Below are 25,818 nucleotides of genomic sequence, written 5' to 3'. Positions count from 1 at the left end.
ATGTTGATAGTATGATAAAAGAAATGCTAAATTAGCTTATGGCTACATCAAAGTGACAATAAAAGGTGAATAAACATGCTAAGTTAATTTTTAATAAACACTCTCTGGAATTTGAACAAGTATTATTCACTGATTTTATCTTTTACTGATATAATCTGACATTTTAGATTTATAAAAGTGCTACATTTTAGCGCTACTGTCGATCTGCATTGTTGAATTCATGCAACGCAAAGCATATCTTACTACATACACTTCTAAAATGTACAATTGTTGTGCATAATGGTAGTTGTTAAATAATAGTTGAGCAAATACAGAAAATTCTCTTAAGTTCACGGTCAATGAGACACAAAGAAACCATCATCTGAATTCAGTTGTATGAACTAGCTTTATGATACTCCTTTGTTGTTCCACAGAAGTTTTCAACCAAAATAAAAAAAATTGTTGCACTACTGTCCCTTTAATACATACAGATAAATGTGTAAGAGTAACACCATTATTAACATGCGGCTTGAATGTCTATAAAACATGGAGATCAGAACATGGAAAAATCAACTGAATCCTCAAAAGATTTTTCATCCGTCTTATTCTCTTTAAAGGGGAGTTTACCAAGTTTATGATTGCACTATTTACTTAACGGTTGTGCAAATGTCCATTGGGTATGTAAAACAAAAAATGTACATCTGAATAGGATAGGTTTGAAGTGACACAGAGCTGCATTTGACAGTAATATATATTAACTACAGTTAATAAGGTACTTTCTGAAATACACACGTTAAATACCATTTAATACTACATCCATTATTCTCAACGTATCACAAAATGTACTGTTGGGATCCTAAATTCAAAAGGAATGTATTTGCAAAGTCTTCACTTTGAAATGTTCATCAATTTTGAATTTAATCGCAATTTACCTGAATTACAGAGGTGGTAATATTAATGAAATAATTCTATTAGAAATGGTAGTAACTACAAGTGAATGTACCAACTGTAGGCTATTTCTGTAATATCATTCAAATTTGTATTTATTAATTTTGTATGTTTGCTATTTCTTGTTTTACCCTTTGTCCTGTATTATTTGTTGCATGTCATGCTATGCCTGCTTTGCCTCATGAATAAAACCAGCATCATTATACAATTACATTCTTGCGATAGAATAACACACCACATAGAGTAAGTTCACGAAACTCTTACTTAATATGACATGAATTGCAGGCATCTTTGCAAACTAATCTGACACAATTGGGATTCTCTGACATTTATAATTGTGTCAGAAATCTACCCTCCATACAATAAATTCTCAGAAAATGCATTTACAAAAAAGTCAGCAGTCGAATAATTATACCCACTGTAGTGAACTTAATGTAACAAAAACAATATTAATGATCTGTGGCCCTGTATATCTAATGAGAGTAAACCCAGTTATTGTACTTACATAAACGGGTAATTGCCCTGATTGATTTTTTAGTCAAGTGTAAATTAATTTGGTCCATACAGTGGTGCTACTGTATCCAACTACTCCTCTAACAAATAGCTGGCCTCCCTCAGATTTTTTTGGAGCGCCGGCCAAGGTGGTGATAGTAACTCAAGGTGACGAAGAGGAAGAAGGTTTCACTAAGAAGAAGAACAACTGCACCGTTGGACAGTGTGCCCATCTCCAAGAGGGTGATGGAAGTCACTGGGGGAGCAAAAAAAATAAAGAAAGAATATATAGTATTAGTAGTATACCATTACTATACTAGTATAAAGACTAATTTGTAAAGTCAGACAAAGTAGTAGTCTGAAGCATACAGCAACATTTAGCAAAAGACAGCATAGCCATGCAGCATAGCTACTACTCTAAATTTACAAACCTACTTAACTCACAAATATTTACAATGAAAGGTAAGAACATACTGCCCTCTTTTGGAAATGATTGTCGTAGCAACAAACAATGCTGTAAGGCAGTGGTTCCCAACCTTTTTCAACTCGCGGCCCACACAACCAAACACATATGTTCGTGCGGCCCACTGCAAAAAAAATAACTGACCCCGCTATTGTTGGGTTAATAACATAGTACTCAGAAGCTAGATTGTTAACTGTATTTATTGAATAAACTAGGGCTGTGGGATATGGACAAAAAAAAAACAACAATCGCGATCTCTTTGATCAATTGTGCAATTTAGATTTTAATCACAATTTTTACACACACAGATATGCTTTACAGTCATAAATGCATTAAGGATGAATTTGAAACATTACCAAAAGAAAACCAATTAGAGCTTTATCGAAAGGTTGTAACATCTCTAGAACAGACATAAGTAAAAAATAATCACTATAGTAAAGGTGTAACTAAATTTCTAGACTTATGGCAAATAAATAAATAAATAAATAAATAAATATATATATATATATATATATATACCGTGTCCAGGGACTTTTTTTCTTTTTGCCATGCATTGTTCATAGAGCTCATTAATTGTAGCGGTGCCTCAGATGTTGAAATTGATTTGTTATATATTATACAGGTTCACACGTACTCTGTCTGCAGTGCGTATACAGTATGTGTGAGCGGTGCAGAAGCAGCAGCGAGGGCGCATTAATGTAACGCGAAAGAACATTAAAACAATGGCCCACAGGTTGAAAACCACTGCTGTAAGGGAAAGGCCGGATTGGACTTATGAATGAAAATATATATCAAAAATAAATAAAGAAATACATAAATTAATATTTAAACTAGTGCTGTCAACGTTAACGCGTTAACGCGTTAACGCATGCGATTAATTTTTGTCTGGTTTAACGTGTCAAAATATTTAACGCAATTAACGCAGCATCCGTATTTTCTGCCATCCGTTGGCTAGCTTTACATTATATGATCACGCTCTTATTCATTTAAACATTTCAAGCACGGCAAGACAAAAGAGAATGCGCTGTCTGTGAATGCCCTTATGTGAGACACACACACGTAGGCTACACACACACACACACAACAATGCATAGACAGGGCGCCAGAATCCAGTTATCTTAAGCGCTTGAACTAACAATAAACATCCCAAAGTGCCAGTTTTGTCGATTATCCTCATAGGAGCGATCTTAAATGATTTATATAAAGTCTAAAATGAACAAAAAGAGCTGTGAGAGAATGAGGCGAGATCCATAGACAGTATATAAACGGTGAGATCCGCGTGTCTGTCTGCTCTTAAAGGGACAGCAGCCAATAAAGCTTCCTGTCAGTAAAGTTAAAGAACAAAGGGAACAGAGAAAATGACTCGCTGCTCTTGACTAAATAACTTTTGTAGCTTTAATAAGGATTAACTATTTAATTTATAGTTTATGCAGTGCAGACTGCATATAACTTTGATAACTTTATTAAATTTCTGTATATTTCCTTACTGTTAAGACAGGAAGGGCAGGAGTAAACATGACATTTATTATGGGTTTATGTTAGCATTGTTTTAAGTTTACTTAAATTAAAAACTGTTATATTTTTGAAGCCTAATAATAAATGTAAAAAAATAGAAAAAAATCAGTAGCTGTATTAATATCAGTAACACTGGCCTTCATTCATAAAAAGATGCCATTTAAACAAGTATTTAAAATATACTGTCTTTATGTTGTTTCTACATTCATTTGATTAACTGTGAAATTATTACATTAAAAAATATATTAAAAACGTACAAAAACATTTCTTTTTTATTGCGATTAATCACAGAAAAAATGTGTGATTAATCTAGTTAAAGTTTTTAATCGATTGACAGCACTAATTAAAACAAAACAAAAAAATATATGTTTCCAACAACTAAGTGAATAAGTAATAAAATGTTTTTTTTTTTTAAATGTGTATATATATATATATATATATATATATATATATATATATATATATATATATATATATATATATATACACACACACACACACACACACACACCTAATCATAAAGAACCAATAGATGCATGTACCATATTTCAGAAATTTTAAAACTATACTTTTATTATGTGATGGTTGTAAATATAGTAAGTGTAATCACTGTCTTCAATATTTATTTTAGGAGTTTATTGTTTTAATTTGACATTTACTCCTTTAAAGCTTGTGCTTGGATTGGATTTTAAAGAGAGCTTGTTACCATTAGAGGGCAGTACAGCCTTAAGAACAATAAGTATTCTAGAGAAAAAAAATATACAAATATACAAATTGTAAAAATAAATAGGTTTTAAAATAAACTATTTTTTAAAAAAAATTACTATTAAGCCCTGCTAACATTCTGAATTGGCTTAAATATATTTTCCTCAATTTCAAATGTCCCTTATTATAAAGATTAAATGTCAGTTTCCATTCTCACATCTCTAAGCACTGTCTGCCCACTGTTCTCAGGTGGGAAAAAAACCTCTCTCACCTAGAAATTGTACCCCAAAGTAACACGCTTCCGTAAGTAGCGTCCATTGAATGATGACCTTTTCTGCTGTGTACAAGCCATTCCAAAGAATTAATGAGATACCTGTTGAGAAGAGCAAAACACAGAGTCAATGCTGAATTCTCAAATCAAGTCAGGTAGAGACATTAAAGGGGGCCTATCTATTAAATATAATGCAGAATCTCATCAAAAACACCCAAACACTTAGGCACAGAATTAAAAAGCTTGAAATCTGGCTCAAGATCAGAGGACCAATGCTGCCGTGGGTTCTGATTCAGTTTGGTGAAAAAGCAGAGAGTCCTTCTGATCTCCTCCCACACTGGGGATACATTTTACACGGAGAGTAGCGGTTTCTTCAACCCTGCCAAGTGCCATCTGCCAGCACTATTTTTCCAGTTTTTCTTGAGTAATTCCCACCACTGAACTGGCCACTGATCTGACAGACGAACACTCACACCTTGCTTCGCCACAGGGTTATGAATTGTTTGTGAGCTAAACCAGGTGTCATACTGTATAAAGACCACTGGAGCTCACTGAGGGGTCTAGACTGCAAAACACAGCCCTTCTAAAATGTGCATACTAATATCATGTGTATATACAGCAAAGCTGAAGCTCCACGGATCTGCTGCAGAATCATACTCACGACCACTCAGACAGATAATGTATGTAATCACATTAGCATAATATTTATATAAATATAAATTAAAATGTAGTGGAAAAAAATGTAAACTCATGTATTAAATAAATTCAGTGCACACAGACTGAAGTAGGTTAAGTCTTTGGTTCTTTTAATTGTGATGATTTTGGCTCACATTTAACAAAAACCCACCAATTCATCTCAACAGATTAGAATATGGTGACATGCCAATCAGCTAATCAACTCAAAACTCCTGCAAAGGTTTCCTGAGCCTTCAAAATGGTCTCTCAGATTGGTTCACTAGACTACACAATCATGGGGAAGACTGCTGATCTGACAGTTGTCCAGAAGACAATCATTGACACCCTTCACAAGGAGGGAAAGCTACAAAAATTAATTGCCAAAGAAGCTGGCTGTTCACAAAGTGCTGTATCCAAGCATGTTAACAGAAAGTTGAGTGTAAGGAAAAACTGTGGAAGAAAAAAGATGCACATCCAACCAAGAGAACCACAGCCTTATGAGGATTGTCAAGCAAAATCGATTCAAGAATTTGAGTGAACTTCACAAGGAATGGACTGAAGCTGGGGTCAATGCATCAAGAGCCACCACACAACTGGTTACATTTGTCGTATTCTTCTTATTAAGACACTCCTGAACCACAGACAACATCGGCAGCGTCTCATCTGGGCTAAGGAGAAGAAGAACTGGACTGTTGCCCAGTGGTCCAAAGTCCTCTTTTCAGATGAGAGCAAGTTTTGTATTTCATTTAGAAAGGTCCTAGAGTCTGGAGGAAGAGTGGAGAAGCTTGTAGCCCAAGTTGCTTGAAGTCAAGTGTTAAGTTTCCACAGTCTGTGATGATTTGGGGTTGAAGGAGTGGATGCCGAGTTGCCATATCCTTCATACTGATATTAATTATATTATTACATGATTTCTTGTTTGACTATTAATCAAGTTATGGCAAGAGTGGAATGTGTAACCTTATGTGCGCTTATGAGATATTAAAGAATCCTGTTCTACCCTGTATTTCTTTTCCTCAAGATTAATGTCCACATATTATGTGTGTGTATCCAACCGTAATGATAAGACACTCGCCAGTGCTAGAAAGTCTTGAATTTTAGAAGTTCTCTGTGTATGTGTGTTAGTATCTGTCTGTACAGGGAGAAGCTCAGACAGTCCCAGGACAAACGACCAACTGCCAGTGTCCAGCGTATCAGATATACGTCTTTGGAGAGTTTATCTAGGTTTTGGAACCAATCAGAATTTTGTTGACCTATGTATTGACGCAATTAGTATCCTCTGTCAGGGTATAACTGTGGTTGATTTTGAGTTGTACGGGGGCGGCCTACGAACTCCGTCAAGAGTATTGAAGCTGAATTCTGCTGATGAAAATGCAAACTATTTTCTTCAAGTAAAATTATTATTATTAATTGAACTCATCTCTGACTCCTGGTCTTCATTGCGACATATCTGGTCCTTGGGTTTTAACTGTAAATTCCCCTACAGTTAATGGTGGAGGATGCGCGGGCAATCGTTTTTGGTGACATCCCTGATCAATCATCAAACCAAGGTAGGAAAGATTTTATATTTAATATTATTGGTTAGGGACTGTCTGTAAGTGGAGGGGGTCGAGAGAAGGAGGAACTATAGACTCACTCAGACGTGAGGGGGTAGACGCCAGCTCCGGGGTGGAGTAGGTAAATTGGTGTGACGGTACACCTGTAAATGAAGTAACCTTGTGAGTAAAAGGGGTACAAGTGCACATCGGTAGGTCTTAGGATAAGATATATTTAAAGATGTGTACAGTTACAGGGGGTACAAGTGCACACTTATAGGTCTTAGAGAGAGACGTGAATTTTTTCTAGGTGTGCAGAGTCCAGGGGGGACAAAAACGCATTCTTAACAGGCATGTGAACCCGTAAAGGGCAGTACTGGGTCAAGCACCGAGGGACAAGGGACACGTAGGGCCGTAAATAGACAGTGCTGGGTCAAGCAAAGAGAGCCGAAAAGCACGAGAGGCCGTAAAGGGCAGTGCATTTATGGCCGGGTAAGCCAAAGTAGGGGTATGGGAAATCCCGAGAAGAATGTAAGACGCTAGACGGGGGTTCTAGTCGTAACTCGCTCTTCCAACTCTTGATCACCCACCATTACAGACGGTGGCGCCCCGAGCTTAGAAATAGGCCAGGTCAGTGGTTAGTGGTTAGTGTTTAAAACTAAATAAATAGTGATAATTCATATGTGCACCTATAAAAATATAGGGATATATGCAAAGGGAAAGTATTGATTGATCTGGGATGCATCAGGAACAACCCCGGAAGATCTTAAATTAGGTTTTCATGACCCTGATTGGACTGGACCAGTACATGGAAATTCTGAATTCATGGAATATACTTTGCAGTTTCATCACGCAGAAGTCAAGTGCTGTTGGTTAGATCGCCGCCTCAAGTGATATGATAGAAATATGACTGACAAGTTAGGTAACTTGCTCAGCCCTGATAGAAATAATGAAACAGAAGAGAGCAAATGCTGTAAACAGTTTGGCTCTGAAGCTCTGACTTTAAAAATATTCTCTGAATTCATTGAAAGAATGGTCAGTCTGAGCTTTGATTCTGATTGTAATGTTAAAACAAAAACTTGATTGGCTTTAAACTTAGAAAGAGTAAATAGTAGAGTAAATATGTGAGCTGATTTGTTAAAAATTATCCCAGAAGTAGTTGAGTGATGATTTAATCTGATTCTTTGTGCATAGGTTTAAATGACAAAGAATGATACCATAAGATCTGTTCTAGTTCCATAATTGTTGAAAGAAAAACTGTATAGGCACACAAATTGGCAGTAGCATTTTGGAAAAACTTAGAAGCTTATGTTTTGCTTTAAAAGATAAGATTGCTTTGACTGCAATGAAGCAGTTGTTTTTATCTCATGCTGGCCCCCACCATGACTCTGGCTTAAGCAGTAAAAATACCAGAGACATGTTCTCAGTGGAAAATTTGTAATTCCTATATTTACTAATGTTTGGCCAAAAGAGTAATTTTATTGTTTGATTGCAAAATTGTAGCCACGCAGCATCATAAAAAAAAAAGAGAAAAGAAAATTATTGTTTGCTTATGAGATGATAAAGTAAACAAGTAACATAAACGGGGGTTTCAAAGTAACTTTGAAGACAGTATGCTAGCAAGACCCGAAGTAATATACCTGGGTCAGATAACCTCTGACAGATTTAAATCCAATGTTGAAATTCTGAAGCCATGGCCAGAATTAAGTGAATGAATAAATACAAGTTGATGTAAAAGTAATGACAATGACTGCAAAGAACTTTGAGAAACATTTGAGTTGCGAAAATAAAGTAAAAATACAAATATAAAGATTTTTATTTTTGAAATGCAGATAATTTCTGACAAGTTTTAAACTGGGCTAGAGTAAAATGATAGTATGATGAAATTATGTTAAAAATAAATGAAAATGCATTGTTATGAGTCCTGAATCCCTCAGAGTTCTCTCTCTCATTCAAAGTAAGCTAAAATGCCATTATCTGAGCCTGTGTTTAAGTGATAAGCTATTTATAGTACAGCACAGTGTTTCAGTCAAATCATAGGCACTGAGATGTTAAAGGACAAAAAGATTTCAGATTTAATGCATTAAGAGGGCAATTGGTAGTTAAATGTTCAACTGCCCAATGCATTTAAGAAATAAGAGATTATACAAATAATGAATAACAATTTAGGAGCAATTGTTGAAGAGACATGAGGTCTTTAAAATCATAATACAGACCCTGAGCTATAGATGTAATAATTTTGAATAGTTAAACAGTTGTATTGCTATTTGTTCTATGACCAGTAACTTATCTGTCTTATTTTTAGTCTCCACCATCACACAGAGCCTGATGGCTGCAGCTACTTCAAAACTTCTTATGTGGCTAAAATGATATTGAACTAATATGTCTATATCATAGTCTTTACTCATGCAGGTCATTAGGCATGGCATAAGATGATTACAAGATATGGTGGTGGCTAAAAATGAGGACTGCTTTTGCTGAATCAAGAGATGGTTTAGATAACAAAGGTTAAGGGAATTAAGCATGTAAGGTAAAAATAATTTTAAAGAAATATTCCTAGCATTATGTATTTTAAACAGTTTAAACTGAGATTTGAGATATAGAAACTTCAACATTTTTAACCTATTTGAATGATTAAGGGTTATATGTTGTAATGAATTTGATACTATAGTCTAAGTTTAAGTTTGGTGAAAACTGTCAAATAAATAAATAAATAACTAATATTTTGCACAGTAAGAGAGAGAGAGAGAGTGCTTGAGTGGTGGAGGGGATGGTGCTCTGCTTCTCTTATCAGCCTGCTAAGTAAGAGTAACCAAAACAGAGCAATGATTTTAAGACCAAAAAAACCCAGCTGATTTTTCTCTAAATAAAAAGCATTAATGAACAGGCAAACTTTGATACTAGATAAGAGACTAGGAACAAACTAGGTAAAACATACAGATTTTTTTTTTTTTTTTTTTTTTTAAGTTTAAATCCTTGAATATGAGATGTTAAATATTTATGTTAAGTATGTGCACGCATGAGGATGACTACTGTATATTTTGGAGGACAATTCTGTTTCTGCTTTGTGTATATTGAGTCACTAACCTCTGGAATGAGTGTTTTATCATTACAGATGTGTTAAGTGAAATTACTTTACAGAAGTCGATAATTCTGAGTGAAACTAATGAAAAGACAAAGCCGAACATGGGACGAGCTTTAAGTGGATTGGTTATCCAGCTCTGTCTGCTACTGGTAATAATGACTTGTTTTGTCTTTTATAATGCTGATTTAAATCACTCTCTGGATTAATATGTTTAAGAGTGTTTATATGATTGGATTTGTGAAATTTAAGATTGCTGTCCAAAATGGGTTTAAAATCCATGCCTAAATTTAAATGAGGGTCTAAATTTTAACAAGTTAACACTTTGTTGTTTGAATGGTAAAGGTAAATATTATAGACTTGACGGCAGAAAAACAGTAACAGATTGGCTAAGTCACTAACCAAATTATCCAGAGAGCCCCCTCACATAAAGAAGCCTGGTGGGAAAACAAAGGAGTGAATCCGGTTTATGTAACATAGTGCAAAAGCAAAAGCAGCCGTAAGGCTTTGTGGGTCCTCAAGTTCTGAATGACGCAATAGTTTGGTTTAGGTAGAACAGAGATAAGTTGAACAAAAACGTGTGGATCTCCTGGGATAGCCCCTTAATGGAGGAATACCATAACAAGAGGTTTGAATTAATTGAAATAGCACAGAAAAAAATTATGTTTCAACAACACAATTGTAATAGGCTCTATAGAGCTGCTTAAGAACACCTGTCAAGTCAAATCAAATTAATATTGTGAACACTGACAGGGCTTTTTGATAATGTATACTGTTTCAATACAGATTTACAGAAACTGAGGATGTCTCTTTAATAAATAATTGACCGTTTAGAACTAAGTAATAGTATTGTTCATTTAGTAATAGTATTGGGAAATCTGTCTGCTCTTTTTCAGTTTATAATAATTTTGAGTAAATAAATATCACTGCCAAATGACAAACATGAACGAAGGGTTTTTAAGACATTGATCAGGTAGCTGACCTGTAAGCATTTCTAACTGACAAAACAGTGAGAACTAAATTGACTTTATACAAGGTATTGAGGATTTGCTTCTGAATGTGTCGTTAATATAGTCTCAGTACAGTAATATGGTATGATAATTGACAAGATTTGCATAAAAAAAAATGAATTGGTTATTGTGTATGCGGTTTTCTTTAATGATTTGTTAAATCTGGTTAATGAATATGCAAATTTAGTCTTAAGGCTGTTGGATAAATGTTTTGTTTCAGAGGGTAAGTGTGAAGTAGCTGTAGTAGGAAGAGAGGTATTTACAAAGGTATGTTGATGAAAGTATGTATGGATGGAGGACACTTTTCCAGGTAGAGGGACACACAGAATGATTCACTGGAAAAGACATTACTTTTTATGTGAAGAAAGACTAGTGCAAGTGCAGATATTGTGGGATTAAGTAAGTAGATGAATGTATATGGGAAGTAAGAATGTATATGGGAAGTATTTTGTACAAAATAATGTGTTTATTACTAGACATGTCAGACAGTACCAGAGATGTTAATTATATGCACCTGCTTAAGTTGACCAACAGCATGCATTATCAGCATGCATCACAACTACACCTGACCTCATTTATTAGACCCCACATTGATTTAAAACGGGGGACTGAAGGAGTGGATGCCGAGTTGCCCTATCCTTCATACTGATATTAATTATATTATTACATGATTTCTTGTTTGACTATTAATCAAGTTATGGCAAGAGTGAAATGTGTAACCTTATGTGCGCTTATGAGATATTAAAGAATCCTGTTCTACCTTGTATTTCTTTTCCTCAAGATTAATGTCCACATATTATGTGTGTGTATCCAACCGTAATGATAAGACACTCGCCAGTGCTAGAAAGCCTTGAATTTTAGATAAGATTGAAGCTGACTTCTGCTGATGAAATTGCAAACTATTTTCTTCAAGTAAAATTATTATTATTAAGTGAACTCATCTCTGACTCCTGGTCTTCATTGCGACATATCTGGTCCTTGGGTTATAACTGTAGATTACCCTACAGGGTGCAATGTCATCTGCTGATATTGGTCCATTGTGTTTTTTGAAAACCAGAGTCACTGCAATATTGGAAATGTTGGAACACTTCATGCTTGCTTCTGCTGATTTCATTTTCCAGCAGGATTTGGCACCTTCCCACACTGGCAAAAGCACCAAAAGTTGGTTAAATGACCATGGTGTTGGTGTGCTTGATTGGCCAGCAAACTCACCAGACCTGAACCCCAGAGAGAAACTTTGGGGTATTGTCAAGAGGAAAATGAGAAACAAGAGACCAAAAAAAGCAGATTAGCTGAAGGCCACTGTCAAAGAAATCTGTGTTTCCATGCCACCTCAGCAGTGCCACAAACTGATCAACTACATGCCACACTGAATTGAGGCAGTAATTAAAGCAAAAGAAGCCCCTACCAAGTATTGAGTACATGTACAGTAAATGAACAATTTCCAGAAGGCCAACAATTCACTAAATATGTTTTCTTTTTGGTTTTATGAAGTATTCTAATTTGTTGAGATTGGTGTTTTTTGTTAAATGTGAGCCAAAATCAACACAATCAAAAGTTCCAAAGACTTAAACTACTTTAATTACTTAATTTACTTAATACTTAATTTAATTTATTTAATACACAATTTTCACAATTTGAGTTGAATTACTGAAATAAATGAACTTTTCCACGACATTCTAATTTATTGTAATGCACCTTTACATTCTCACTGGTTAAGGCTGGAATCTATACAAATTGGGGAGGAAAAACTTCTTTATTCTGAATTAGAGACTGTGTTACGCTGTTATGGAGAAAAGACAAATAAGTTGCTGTGCATAATGAAATAAGGGCATAGGGAGGGAAGGGATTTTATTTCCACAAAACAGTCTGTTTCACACACCCATAAGCCACCTCTGCAATCTTTTATACTTCAAAACCTCCTACGGCTAACTGTAAGCTCAAGCACGGGGTGAGCCTGGTATGTGCTGTTATTGTGAAGCATCCTGGGACCAGCAGGGGGTCATTACTAGTCCAATACAGTAGCACTCCCCAGCACTCTGAAAGCCATGCCCAGCCCTGCCCTATATGTGGCTAAATGGAATTGTACGGACTCATCCATTTTTAAAACCAAGACATAAAATATTCATACCACTTGAAATACACTAATCTGGCAGTGAAAAGCTCATCCAGTCATGAATGTTTCCTGTGAGTGGGAGACAGACCTGCACAAATGTGTTTACATTATGCATTTGCTATGCATAAATTGAGATGGAGTGGAAAAAGCAAATGTGTATAGACGTGCATGTTTATGTGACATGGCCAACGGTGTGTGGAGAAAAGCACATTTTAAATCCCTTTTCAAAACGATGGGGGTTAACATGGAGGTGGTCCGTTTTACAAATTGTCCTAACCTTTATTTGAACGATATCTTTAATGCGCGTTTACAAATGCTATACTTTTTTGGTTGTCCTTTTTTTTTCTATTTTTTATTAATTTATCTCATTATGACTTGTTCGCTATTTGCATGTGTAAAATAGTAAAATTCACTATAAAAGGCTCCTTCGTTTTTGAGTGCAATGTAGCATGTGTTTATACTTTGCTGACAATATCATTAGAGTGCGACCAATATATCGGTTTGCTGATTTTCTCGCCCAATATGAGCCTGTCACCGATATATCAGTATCGATGAATATGCCACCGATATGAATTTTTACAGAACATATAACAGATAAAATGCTTGAAATGGTGTAATTACTTAGTTTGTCCAACAGTGCGTGCTCCACTGTTTGCTACTGGTCACCTGGATGAAACGCTTAAAAGTTTAAACCTATGGAAAACCACTGAAAATTTTAACGGCCATATCTCCAAAACGGCACAGTGGAGGGTGGTGTTCAAGAGAGCTCCATGAGCTGAGGGGATCCCTGAATTTGGTGGAGATCCGCTGGTGCATTCACAAGATAGTGACACCAGTCAACACTTTTCCTTCAGTAAGGAGGTTTCTTGTTCAGGCAGCAGCATTCAAGCATTGTCTGATTCAACCGTAAGTGCCCTGTGAAGTGGACTTCACATGATATTCCACCATGATTCCAGTTCCAAGGTACACTTTACATTCAAAGGGCATTAAAGTGTGCAATACTTGAATTTAAATTGTATTTATTTACAAAGGCATATTAAGCCACACTTCTCTAGAAAGTTCTGTCTGTGTGTGAAGACATTAGTGCAAATCTGAGAATGAAAGTTTGAAGAAAAAAAACCTTCAATGGAATATTAAAAATGAAATGGAATTTAAATAAAGTTGAATAAACTTCAACTTTACTGTTCAGTGCACTGATATCAGACTCATTTTGTTAATAAAGTTTAATGTTAAATTGTTAAATGCCCTACCTCCATTACATATCTTTGTCACGTCATTATAAGTGTTTCCCCACATTGATTAAGTGATCAATGTAATCTATATATATATCTATATATCTATATATATATCTATATATATATATCTATATATATATATATATATATATATATATATATATATATATACATATATATATATATATATATATATATCTATATCTATATCTATATCTATATCTATATATATATATATATATATATATATATATATATATAGATATATATATATACATATATATATACACACACACACAGTACAGACCAAAAGTTTGGAAACATTACTATTTTTAATGTTTTTGAAAGAAGTTTCTTCTGCTCATCAAGCCTGCATTTATTTGATCAAAAATACAGAAAAAAACAGTAATATTGTGAAATATTATTACAATTTAAAATAATTGTTTTTAAATTTATTATACTTTAAATGATTATTTATTTCTGTGATGCAAAGCTGAATTTTTAGGATCATTATCACATGATCCTTTAGAAATCATTCTAATATGATGATTCATTATCAAAGTTGGAAACAGATCTGCTTAATATTTTTTCAGAACATGTGATACTTTTTTAGGATACTTTGATGAATAAAAAGTAAAAAAAAAAAAAAAAAAAAAAAAAAGAAGCTATGTTTTTAAAATATAAAAATTTTGTAATAACAATATACACTAGTCAGTAATTTGGGGTCAGTCATTTTTTTTTTCTTTCTTTTTTCTTAATAAAATCAATACTTTTATTCATCAAGGATGTGTTAAATTGATAAAAAGTGATAGTAAAGAAAATATATTATTAGAATATATATTATTAGAATTTTTTTGAATAAATGCAGTTCTTTTTAACCTTTTATTCATCAAATATATTAGACAGCAGAACTGTTTCCAACACTCATAATAAATCATCATATTAGAATGATTTCTAAATGATCATGTGATAGACTGGATGTTACATGTGACACTGAAGGCTGGAGTAATGAAGCTGAAAATTCAGCTTTGCATCACAGGAATAAATTTTTTTTTTTAAAGTATATTCAAATAGAAAACTATTATTTTAAGTTGTAATAATATTTCACAATATTACAGTTTTTTCTGTATTTTTGATCAAATAAATGCAGGCTTGATGAGCAGAAGAAACTTCTTTCAAAAACATTAAAAATAGTAATGTTTCCAAACTTTTGGTCTGTACTGTATATATATATATATATATATATATATATATATATATATATATATATATATATATATATATATATATATATATATATATATATATTCTGTTTATGTATGTACTGTATTCTATATTTAGTATCAGTCAAATGTTTGGACAACAAATGGGAAAGTGTCTCAACTTTTGACTAGTACTGTACTATACACAAAGAATATTGGCCGATATGCCTTTTATTTACTCCCTAATATTGGTATTGGCCCCTCCAAAAAAACATATCGTTTGGGCTCTAATTATCATCCCAAAGCTGAACATACATAGAAGAGCTCCTCCGTAGAGTCTGATGGAGATCCTCGAGGTGGTGATCTCAAATATTATCTCGTAGAGCTGGCTGGGAAAAGCCAAGGCCTACAACAAAGAAGGTCACAATGTAATGTTAAAAGAATTCTAAGGAGATGTGGCAAATATTCCGTTAAGATGACAGAAAAACAAGAAATGTAAAAGGTTTCGAAGACATTTCTTATGCTCAACCAGGCTGCATTTATTTGATCAAAAATACAAAAACTTTAATAATGTGAAATTTTTTTTACAATTTAAAATAATTTTTACTTTAATATATAGTATTTTAAACAGTAGTGTAAATGATTAAACAAAACACATTGAGCATTATTTCATTTCTGGAGCATGAACTGTTACACATTTTGTGTGAACTGCTCACCATTAAGGATGTGGATGTGAACAGCACTGCAGAGATGAGGAACCAGAGTCTGCAACGAGACAAGGAAAGACACAACACATCAAACCAGCTGGCCTCTAATAAGACACAAATGAGCCTCAATCAAAACCCTCAAGGACTGGCAAAAAAAAAAAAAAAAACCTGCACAGAACACTGGAGCAATTAAATTAGTAGGGTGTCTGATGTCACATGCATAGACAGAGACAAGCCAAGTCGGAGGTCTGATATGAAGAGAATGTCTTACCGGAGACCAATGGGCTCACGCACAGCAAACTTCATCTCATTACCTAACATCTGGCTGATCTGCAAAATGAGAGAGATGTCAATATTAGCATGTAATACTATAATATATATGTGTGTAAGACACATTAATGACTTTGAAAAACATTACAATCTTTCTATAAACAGATCAAGGTGGGACGAAAAAATAGAGGGCCATGGTAGGAAAATGTCAAATTTAGGAAACAGGCCTGACTCACAAAAGTAGGATTATCAGATTTTGCTGATGGCACAAGCCTGTCAACACTAAATCGGCCATACAGAAAGACACATTTTTATTTTGTGGAACTGGAAACTTTGGTGTAAAATCTGAAGGGACTGATAGGAAAGTTTGAGTTTTTCTTTGATTTAATCGGTCTATTTTGACATCACACTGGGTGTTTTCACAATGATGGCTTTGTGTTCGTAATCCAGGCTGTGGGCCACAGTGGAGCACAGCTCCTTCACACAGAATCAGACAGACGTAGATAATGTTAAAGGTGGTACAATATAATGCTTTCTTTGGGTAGCCTAACTCTCGTGATTCCATAAATGACATGGAATATTGCAAGAAAATGCTCTGTTTAAAAGAGCATACAAATAAGCAATTTGCATTAAGAAAATTATGAAAACATAATGAAAGCTTTAAAATATGATTTAAAGAAATGTAATTTCATACGGAGTCTAATGCTCACCAAGGCTGCATTTATTTGATAAGAAATACAGTAAATTCAGTAATTTTGAGAAATATTTTAATTTAAAATAACTGTTTTCTGTTTTAATATTTTAAATTTTAATTTATTCTTTTTATGACAAAGCTGAATTTTGCTGATTTTGTGCTCAACATACTAGGTGTTCAAACAATTATGTTTTTTTTATCCATTTTGAAAAGAGTTTTGCATAATATGTTTATGATATGATGATATGATATGTTGATTCTTTAAAAAAAACAAAAAAAAAAACATTGGGATTCTTCAAAAGTTAAAAAAATATATGTTTTAAATGTCTTACATTTAAATGTCAACATCCTAAATGTCTTAAGTATCAATTATTTGCAACCTTTTTGAATAAAATTATTAATTCCTTCAAAAAATATATACTGACCTCAATCTTTTGAAAGGTAGTGTACATTTTGTGTGTAAACAAACAGGTAGTTGATATAAGAAGGTCAACGAACCTTTCGCTAAGCACAGCCTTAAAGGGACAGTTCACTCTAAAAAGAAAACTGTCACTAATACTCACCCTCATGTCGTTCCAAACCCGTAAGACCTTCGTTCATCTTTGGAATACAAATTAAGATATTTATGCTGAAATCTGATAACGCTTCGAGAATACTTTGAGATCAAAGGATACAAAAACAATTTTATTCAACAATTTACTCTCTTCTGTGTCAGTCTTTAATGTGTATGGTTCCATTGCTGACAAATGGGGGTCAGAATGCTCTTAGATTTTCCCCAAAATATCTTAATTTGTGTTCAAAAGATGAACAAAGGTCTTATGGCAGAATTTCCATTTTCGGGTGAACAACTTGTCTTTTGTCAAGTGTTCTTTAAACCAAATAATAATACCTGAAAATATACTTAAAACCTTTTCATTTTATATTAAAATTCATGGTTGTTCTAGATGTTCTTGAATAATCCCAGAGATAATTGACGCTATTCATTATTTTCTTTGTCTACCTAAAAACTCTTAACAAGAAAGCAAGTCAGACCTAGCAATAGTAACCATCAGTTGCAGGCTTAGAGATGGGTCAAAAGTAATTAAGGAATCAGTAGGAAACTATACAGTAGCAATGTACATTTTACATATTTTTGAAATGCATAAACAGACATCATCTTTACTTCGATGTGCTCTATAAGAAATTATCACAATGTTACTTCACTCTTTTCCTTTTCTAGCTCAAAATAATGTATGTGGCTTTCAACAAGCCCTAATAGCCATTAAACATGCAGGCTTACTCATTCTTCTCCTACCCTTAAAGAGAAGACATCTTCCTATACCACCATGCTCCACTAAAAGCCTCCGCAGCATGGGTAATTTAGAGTTGATGAAAACCTGATCCATTTCTGATGGGAAGCTGTGGTGGTGAAATCCTGGCTAAAGGCCATTTTATAAGGGAATCAAGAAAGTGATGGAAGGTGAGTAGAAGATAATTTTGTAAAGTGACTGCTGTGGCCAATAGTTGCACTTTTTTTAACCCGAATACATTTTCTTTGATGTGGTTTTGTATGTAATGGCAAAGTGATTACATTTCGTTTAGTTTTTTTAGTTAATTTCAAAAAAATGTTTGGAGCATTTTTTGATTGTTAAATATGAGTTTTTATTTTTTAAAGTAATGACCAAGCCGCCAGCAGCAGACAGTGAGCCGTTTGATCAATTAAGCCTTCTCAAATCATTACGACTTTCCTAAAATAAAATCTATATAAAAACTGTCTATATAAAACAGCTCAAGCATATAACAGTGTTTAAACGTTAAACCTAGATAAATGTGTGCCATATCCAATAGTTTGTGTGGAGAGTGGAAGCTAAAGCACACTTTGCAGGACATGGAGGCACCAGCATGATCACTTGCATTTTTTTCAATGGATATGGTGACATTTTTGCTCATTAAGGTAAGAGTAATACATCATTCGGAACTGTAAAGGGTCTACTTTTATTTGTGCGCACTCACAATATCAACAAAACGTTGTGCTTTTATAAAATAAAGAAAACAAACATGATGCACTGTCTGCTGTCTCATCTTAAGCAGTGTTTTACAAAAATGAACTGAAACTCAGGAAATACATGCCTCGCAGACATGATAAATATATCTAGAAAGCTTTAAATTACTACTTAACAAAATAAAACAAATCAAAAACAAAACTCTCATTATAATCATAATCCGTTAGGGCTAAAACAATTAGTCGACATTATCGACATCAACAAAAAATATTGGCAACAAATATTTCTATTGTCCAGTAGTCCTTTAATCTCATGTTTCAATCTAAGAGCCTGTAATAACACGGTTTGACCAGTGTGGCGTTGTAGCACAATACTGTAGTTCAGCCCTCCCGGATGCAATTCAAGAGAAGACAGTGCTTCAGAGCAAATGCAGCCGAACTTGATGCTGCTGAGTGTCGTTTGGATGATTATGTGAACATATGCTGCGCGCTTTCTTATCAATAATGAAATAAACACAACAAAAACTGACCGCAGTGTGAAAGCAGCAGTCTAAAACTTATCTGATTACAGTGATGTGGATGTTTGCTCAAGCTCTTGCAGTTCGGTAACATACTCCAGTGAAGTCATGTGAAGTTTATTTATACTTTATAACATTAGTATTTTATGCAATAGTCTTAAGTCAAGCAGCTTTACAGTATTAAACAAAAAACAGAGTTAGTGTCACTTTCAGTTAGAATTATCAGAATCATAAAGAGCTTTATTGCCAAGTCTGCTTGCGCATACAAGGAATTTGTTTTAGTGACATAAGCTTCCAGTGCACAGAAACAAAACACCACAGAGACAAAAAAAAAACTGATTTTCTGTTATTAAGCAGCTCTCCAATGTGAAGCTAGCTAATGATAAAAAATAAATAAATAATTAAAGTGATAGTTCGGTTTGCAGAGATCAAAACTTGATCTAGCTCAGGACTGTTCTGATTATCATATCCCTATAAGGTATTTAAAAAATTGTCAACATTTTAGCTAATTGCAAAAGCTAAATAATCAAAGTCTATTGATTAATCAGTAAAATAATCGACGATTAGTTGATTAATCATACTAATAACCTTTAGATTAATCAATATCAAAATAATTGTTTGTTGCAGCCCTATAATCCCCAAAGATGTACTTCTCTCTAAAGGCACATCTAATGTAGAGATGGCGAGTCAGGGTCGGCAACTTCATCCTTGCACCACTGACTCATAAAACACCATTTATTAGTAAATAATTCAAATTGCTTTTGCCGATGCTTTGCAGCAAGCTTAAGCCTAATGCGTGTATTTGAAAGCAGAACTGTTCAGGTGCGCTGACGGCACGCACCATACATGCTGCTGCGGGACACTAAACACTGTCGAGCCGCTCTTGATAGTCATAATCGCTTGTGTTATTTCCACCAGCGTGGCGATTTTTTTCATCACTAATTGATGGATGTCTAAAATATAAAAATAAGAAGAAGTCTAAAACAGGCCACAGGCCTGGCTCGCGTCTGAACTATGACGTGAAAATTGGCTCGAAGTCCAGTCCGAGGGGCGTAAAAAGTCAGCGGCCCATCAGGCCTGGACTGAAATGCAGGGCTCTAGTGTGTTTGTATGGGGGCGTGTATCACAGCAACTGTTTTAGCCTCTCAGGAGCACAGAAACAGTAATGGCTTACAGTAAACCTGATGTCATAGACAAGCTTATATCAGCCATTTCTGTTTAGTTAATATTCAGTTCTACAAGTTTTGCTTATTGTGATATCTAGACTTGGAACATTCATTCAACTGATATTGCCAGTGAAATTTGTTGAGACTTGATGAACAAATGCTGCTGTATTAACCCAGTAAACAGCAGTAGCTAATATGGCGTGCCATTGATTATTCTCAGGAGGAAAGTGATTGCAGAGATAAAGTGTTCAGAAAGCATGTCGCACTGAGAAATAAGAGCATGTCATGTGCTATGGAGACCATCACTCAATCGACACCTCGCTCTGGTTGTTTCTGGGGGGGGTTAACACATCTCGACAACTGCTGGGAACAGGGAGTACTCGGTTTTCTCATAAGACCTGTAATGGTGGAAGCTACACAGTACATTCGTCTGACCACAGTATTGCAGCAACTGGGCTGATAGCTTGTTTTAGTGACAAGCTAATGTGGAAATTAAACCGAGTGCTTCAAACACATCATGGTGCACATTATCATGTTAATTGGTGGACAGAAAAATCTATATAGTAAAAGCTCAAGTCTTCAAGTAATGGATAAAATCTATTTTAAATGGTGAAACTGTTCAATTATTAAAGGAATAGTTCACCCAAAAATTAACATTTGCTGAAAATGCACTCACCTTGAGGCCATTCAAGATGAGTTTGTTCACTCATCTGAACAGATTTGGAGATATTAAGCATTACATCACTTGCTCACCAGTGGATCCTCTGTAGTGAATAGGTGCCATCAGAATGAGAGTTCATACAGCTGATAAAACATTACAAGTAATCCTCATGACTCCAGTTCCTCAATTAACATCTTGTGAAGTGAAAAGCTGCATGTTTGCAATAAACAAATTTAGCATTAAGATGTTTTTATTTCAAATGAGTCCTCCATAATATTGCTTTCTCTAGTGAAAAGACTGTCTAATCTGAATCAGAAGAAAAATATGCAAAGACAAAGAACAGTTTTACAGTAAAATTCTTGATGGATTTGCTCCTTTTAAACACAGCTTTTCAAATCATAAGACATTAAGTGGATAACGTGTATGTTTTTATCAGCTGCTTAAACTCCCATTGTGGCAGTATCTATTCACTGCAGAGGATCCATTGGTGAACATTTATATAATGAAGAATCTGTTCAGACTAAAAATATTTTACTATCCCTTTATTATGAACTATACATTTTTAAATGAACTATGAGTGAATGAATGAGTTGAAGAGTGAAGGGTTACATTTACCTCCAGCCACTATGGTGCTGTCTGAGCCATCTATGTTGAAATGGGTGATGGGTGACTGCCCCTTAATGGATGTTGTCTTTGATCTTTCTCTGTGACCCTACCCAGAGTTTGATACACAATGAAGGGGCGGAGAGGGGTGACCATGTCTGAGTGGCACCCATGTTTCATGTGGTCTACCTCAAAGCCCCATGAGTTTTAATAGCACTGAGCTTGAGGCGGGCAGTTGTGCCAATAAGCTCTCATTTTGGGTTAATCATGGTGGTGTAACGTGACTCCATGCTGGCTTCAGGATGAGTGTAAGGGGCCAATTAGTGTCCTACAGCCGAGCTGCATGTCACACTGTGCCACAACTCATCTAGTCAACCACCTCTCCCATAGCAGGTGTGTCTCTAATGCACAATAAATGTGTGGTTCATGTGAAGTAACCCCACCTCCCATGAAGGAAAACAGCTCTGTATGCAGTGTATTCTATTATTTATAAATTGCGTTCAACAGTAATATCTGAATGATAAATAACAGCTTCTAAATGTGATGCTCAGGAAAAACAGGCAACTGGAATTCACAACCCAAAAATAATATTTTATAATAAATAATATATATTAATAATATATATATATATAATTTATAAAATTGTATTTATATATTTTAAATAATAATACAAAAAATATTAAACATTAATATATTGAACAGGATCTTTTTAATAATGCACAAAAAAAATCTTTAATAAATAAGCAAATAAATAAATTTGGTTACAGCTGAATGAAAAAATTGTATGAATGATAAAATATATTCCAAAAACAATATTTTTTAGATTTTTATATAAACTTATAAAAAATTAAGTATATATATATAACAGACAAGCCATGGGTCACAGGAGGGGTGGGATGTTGATCAGTACTGGCTTGGGATAGGGGTCATGACGCGTCGCAACCAATGGGAGCATTTGGGGTGGGCCTAAGACTGCAGCAGCACTTACATGAAGCGCTCATGACTTAAAAACTGCGAAATAGGAAGTTTCTGATTGCACGTAAAGACAGCAAAGCGCTCTCGCTCAGCACTGTGGAGTGCATCGTTTTGTTAACTTTGTAGTTTATTATTTTGAGTCGTTTGGGACGTGGTAACACACGGCCCTCTCACAATATATTGCTTTACAGATGTATCACTTTTGCGGCTCAGAAATGTTCACGCAATCATGCTGCATGTATCAGAAGTTCCACGCTCTGACACAATATGCATACTGTGCCCAAGCCCAACTGAACCGCAATCTGGCCCACCTCTTCCAACCGAGCCTGAGCTCGGCATGGAGCAGTCGCACTACTCAAATGAACCGGGCTTTGGGAGTCAAATGTCTGATTATGGAGATACGGGGTCCTCCAGGACAGGTTTGGGAAGCAGTGGCCTAGTTAGAGTACACCCTTATTCTCCCACATCCTGCACACACGAATCTCTACATGCCCAACAAGTGTTGTCTCGTGCAACCAGATTTGAGACTTATTCACTTTTATTTGTAAATAAAATATTTCAATAGATTTGATTAAAATTATTGTGCTCCCATGATTTTTCTAGAATCTAGAGTATCTTTTGCTGCTGTATTACTTACCAACCTAGTTTACAATAATATTTTGTAATGGTTTATTAATTTATATTTTTTCATTTGTTATTTTTCCTTAAAATGAAGTTGTGTATATGTAGTAGATTGTAATTAACACAAAAGAATGATGATCATGTCAACACAGAGGTACAGAAATTCTATATTGAATAAAAAAAAAAAACTGTGCTGGTATCAGATTGGATTGGTATCGGCAGATGCTCAGAATTTTTCGGTATTGGATTGGATCTGAAAAAATGGTATTGTTGCAACCCCTATTTTCTATAACAAACTAAAAATATTTTCTATAAAAAAGTTTGTGAAAATAAGCCCATAAATTACTGCAGAACCTGATTTTACCAAGTGAGACATGTTCCTGGGACAACATCTTTGTTGACCCTGGAACAACATTGTGATTAACCAATCAGATTTGAAGAACAAGTTTATAGATTTTTAGAAAGTAATACGCTTTATAAAAAGTTTACGCTTACAATCATTGTTAGGTGCTTGTACATCAGTGTCATTCATCTATCATTTACTCTGATTTTTAGGATCACTCATGGTTAAGGTTAGGTTTAGGTGTAGGGATATGGTCAAAACTACATTTTTTGAGTAAAATGTTGTTCCAGGGTCAAAAAAATATGTTGACCTAGGAACACGTCTAACTTAGCAATATCAGGACGCCTTACCTTCAGATACTCACCCTTTAGTCATCCTAGGTGTATATGACTTTCTTCTTTCAGACGAATCCAGTCTAAGTTATATTAAAAACTGTCTTTAACCTTTCAAGCCATTTCATGCGGTTTTGCATGCATCGGTACAAAGAAGTTTAATTAAAAGATTTATTTAATTAAAATAGATTTTCACATCTGAGCAGCTCATGCACAAAGCTGACCTCCATGTACAACAGTGAGCGCAAGCTACATTAAAGTGATTATTACATTTTGAATATGGATATTTTTCTTACAAAAAAACATTGATTCACTACAGAAGGCCTTTGTTCAACCCCTGGAGCTGTGTGACACTTTTTTTTTTAAAATGGATGGCCAATTTTTATTTAACTTCTTTTGGACTGATGCATGCAACACCTGCTGAATGGTGTCAAACAGTGTGAAAAATCAAAGACGATTTTTAACATGACATGGATTCATCTGAAAGTCACATACACCTAGGATGACTTGAGGGCGAGTAATTTATGGGGTAATATTCATTTTTGGGTGAACTAACCATCTAAAGCCCTGGTAGTGGCAAATAGCTTTGGAATTATATTTAATTTGATTACATTGATATTAGTTATAATAAGTTGAGATTTACAAAAAATATTTTAACTACTACTATGTAAAAGGAATTCTGCTGAAAAAAAAGCACCTTGTTTGTTTCAAGTGTTTGCAAACCAAATGCTATTGCACTTTTGTTCATATACATTACTTTTAAATGAAAAAAAATGCACAATACTCTACTTTTGATTTCATTATTGAATTTTGTGCATAATGCATAATTGCGTAATTTAAATAACTGAAAAAAGCAATTTCATATATCAAACAATGTTTTTAATAATAATGAACAAAAATCTTTCAAATAAATAAATGGCAGATAAATAAATGTAGTAACTGCTGAATGAAGAATTTATATGAATGATAAAATATATTACATAGATTTACATATAATTGTTTTATATTTTTCCTTTTCTCATACTATAGTTTTATAATGAATATGAATAAAATATTCTCTTTCATGAATAGCTGCTACTGAGGTCAAATATGAAGATGGAGGCAAGTGAGAAGTTACCTTGGACCTGTGCACCTCCCCGTCATCATCCTCCCCGCCGACACCCAGGACCTTGCGGGACTTGAGGCGACTCACAAGATCAGTCTGACTGTGCTTCTTCATGAGAGGTGGAGGTGTGGAAGCCATGGCAGCGGAGGAAAGCAGGCACTTCAATGAGCTGTCAGAGGGACTGAGGAAACGATAATACATCAGCAGGAGCTCTTTCACAGAACGGTTTGTTTCTAGTATTCCAGTAACAGAGAAAATAAATATACACAACAAGTAATATGCAGGTTTTTGTGAAATATAGCAACAGCATGCCATTTTGTTTCACATCTATGACTAAGAAAAATCATTGCTATCAGTAAGGATTTTCTATAGGCAAAACAAAAGACAGCAATAGAAAAATATATAAAAATTGTAGTGTGACCTATTGAAACAAGCCCACACCTTCCCACACAGACGTACACACAAAGATCCAGAGGAGGATGTGTTGGCTGAATATACTAAAAACATTTTAAAAGACTGCAAAAAAAACAACACTGTTATAACCAGACACAGGGAACGAATGTGTGAGTAGATTTCTCTTACAATGCCCTTCATTCATAAAATTCTATATATTACCT

General features: G+C 34.5%; 1 protein-coding gene across 1 annotated transcript; it reads right to left on the bottom strand.

Moving 5' to 3' along the window:
* Nucleotides 1-693: 693 nt before the first annotated feature.
* Nucleotides 694-25,376, bottom strand: LOC132119339 (tumor protein p53-inducible protein 11-like). The gene is made up of 7 exons (XM_059529205.1): nucleotides 25,214-25,376; nucleotides 16,204-16,262; nucleotides 15,942-15,990; nucleotides 15,541-15,631; nucleotides 4,374-4,475; nucleotides 1,166-1,675; nucleotides 694-1,105 (listed from the first exon to the last, which is right to left on the bottom strand). Exons 1-6 carry the CDS (start codon nucleotides 25,337-25,339, stop codon nucleotides 1,542-1,544), a joined length of 561 nt encoding a protein of 186 aa, XP_059385188.1. The 5' UTR covers nucleotides 25,340-25,376; the 3' UTR covers nucleotides 694-1,105; nucleotides 1,166-1,541.
* Nucleotides 25,377-25,818: the final 442 nt, after the last annotated feature.

Source organism: Carassius carassius, chromosome 3 (genome assembly GCF_963082965.1).
Source record: "Carassius carassius chromosome 3, fCarCar2.1, whole genome shotgun sequence".
Lineage (NCBI taxonomy): Eukaryota > Metazoa > Chordata > Actinopteri > Cypriniformes > Cyprinidae > Carassius > Carassius carassius.
This window is presented reverse-complemented; position numbering and strand designations above follow the sequence as displayed.

Bases quoted from the DNA above. Each gene is read 5' to 3' on its own strand.
- LOC132119339 (XM_059529205.1), bottom strand. From the start codon at position 25,339: ATGGCTTCCACACCTCCACCTCTCATGAAGAAGCACAGTCAGACTGAT. The intron at 15,991-16,203 runs GTAAGACATTCT...GTCTCGTTGCAG, and splicing joins CGTGAGCCCATTGGTCTCCG to ACTCTGGTTCCTCATCTCTG. The intron at 1,676-4,373 runs GTGAGAGAGGTT...TTGCTCCCCCAG, and splicing joins CTTTGGGGTACAATTTCTAG to TGACTTCCATCACCCTCTTG.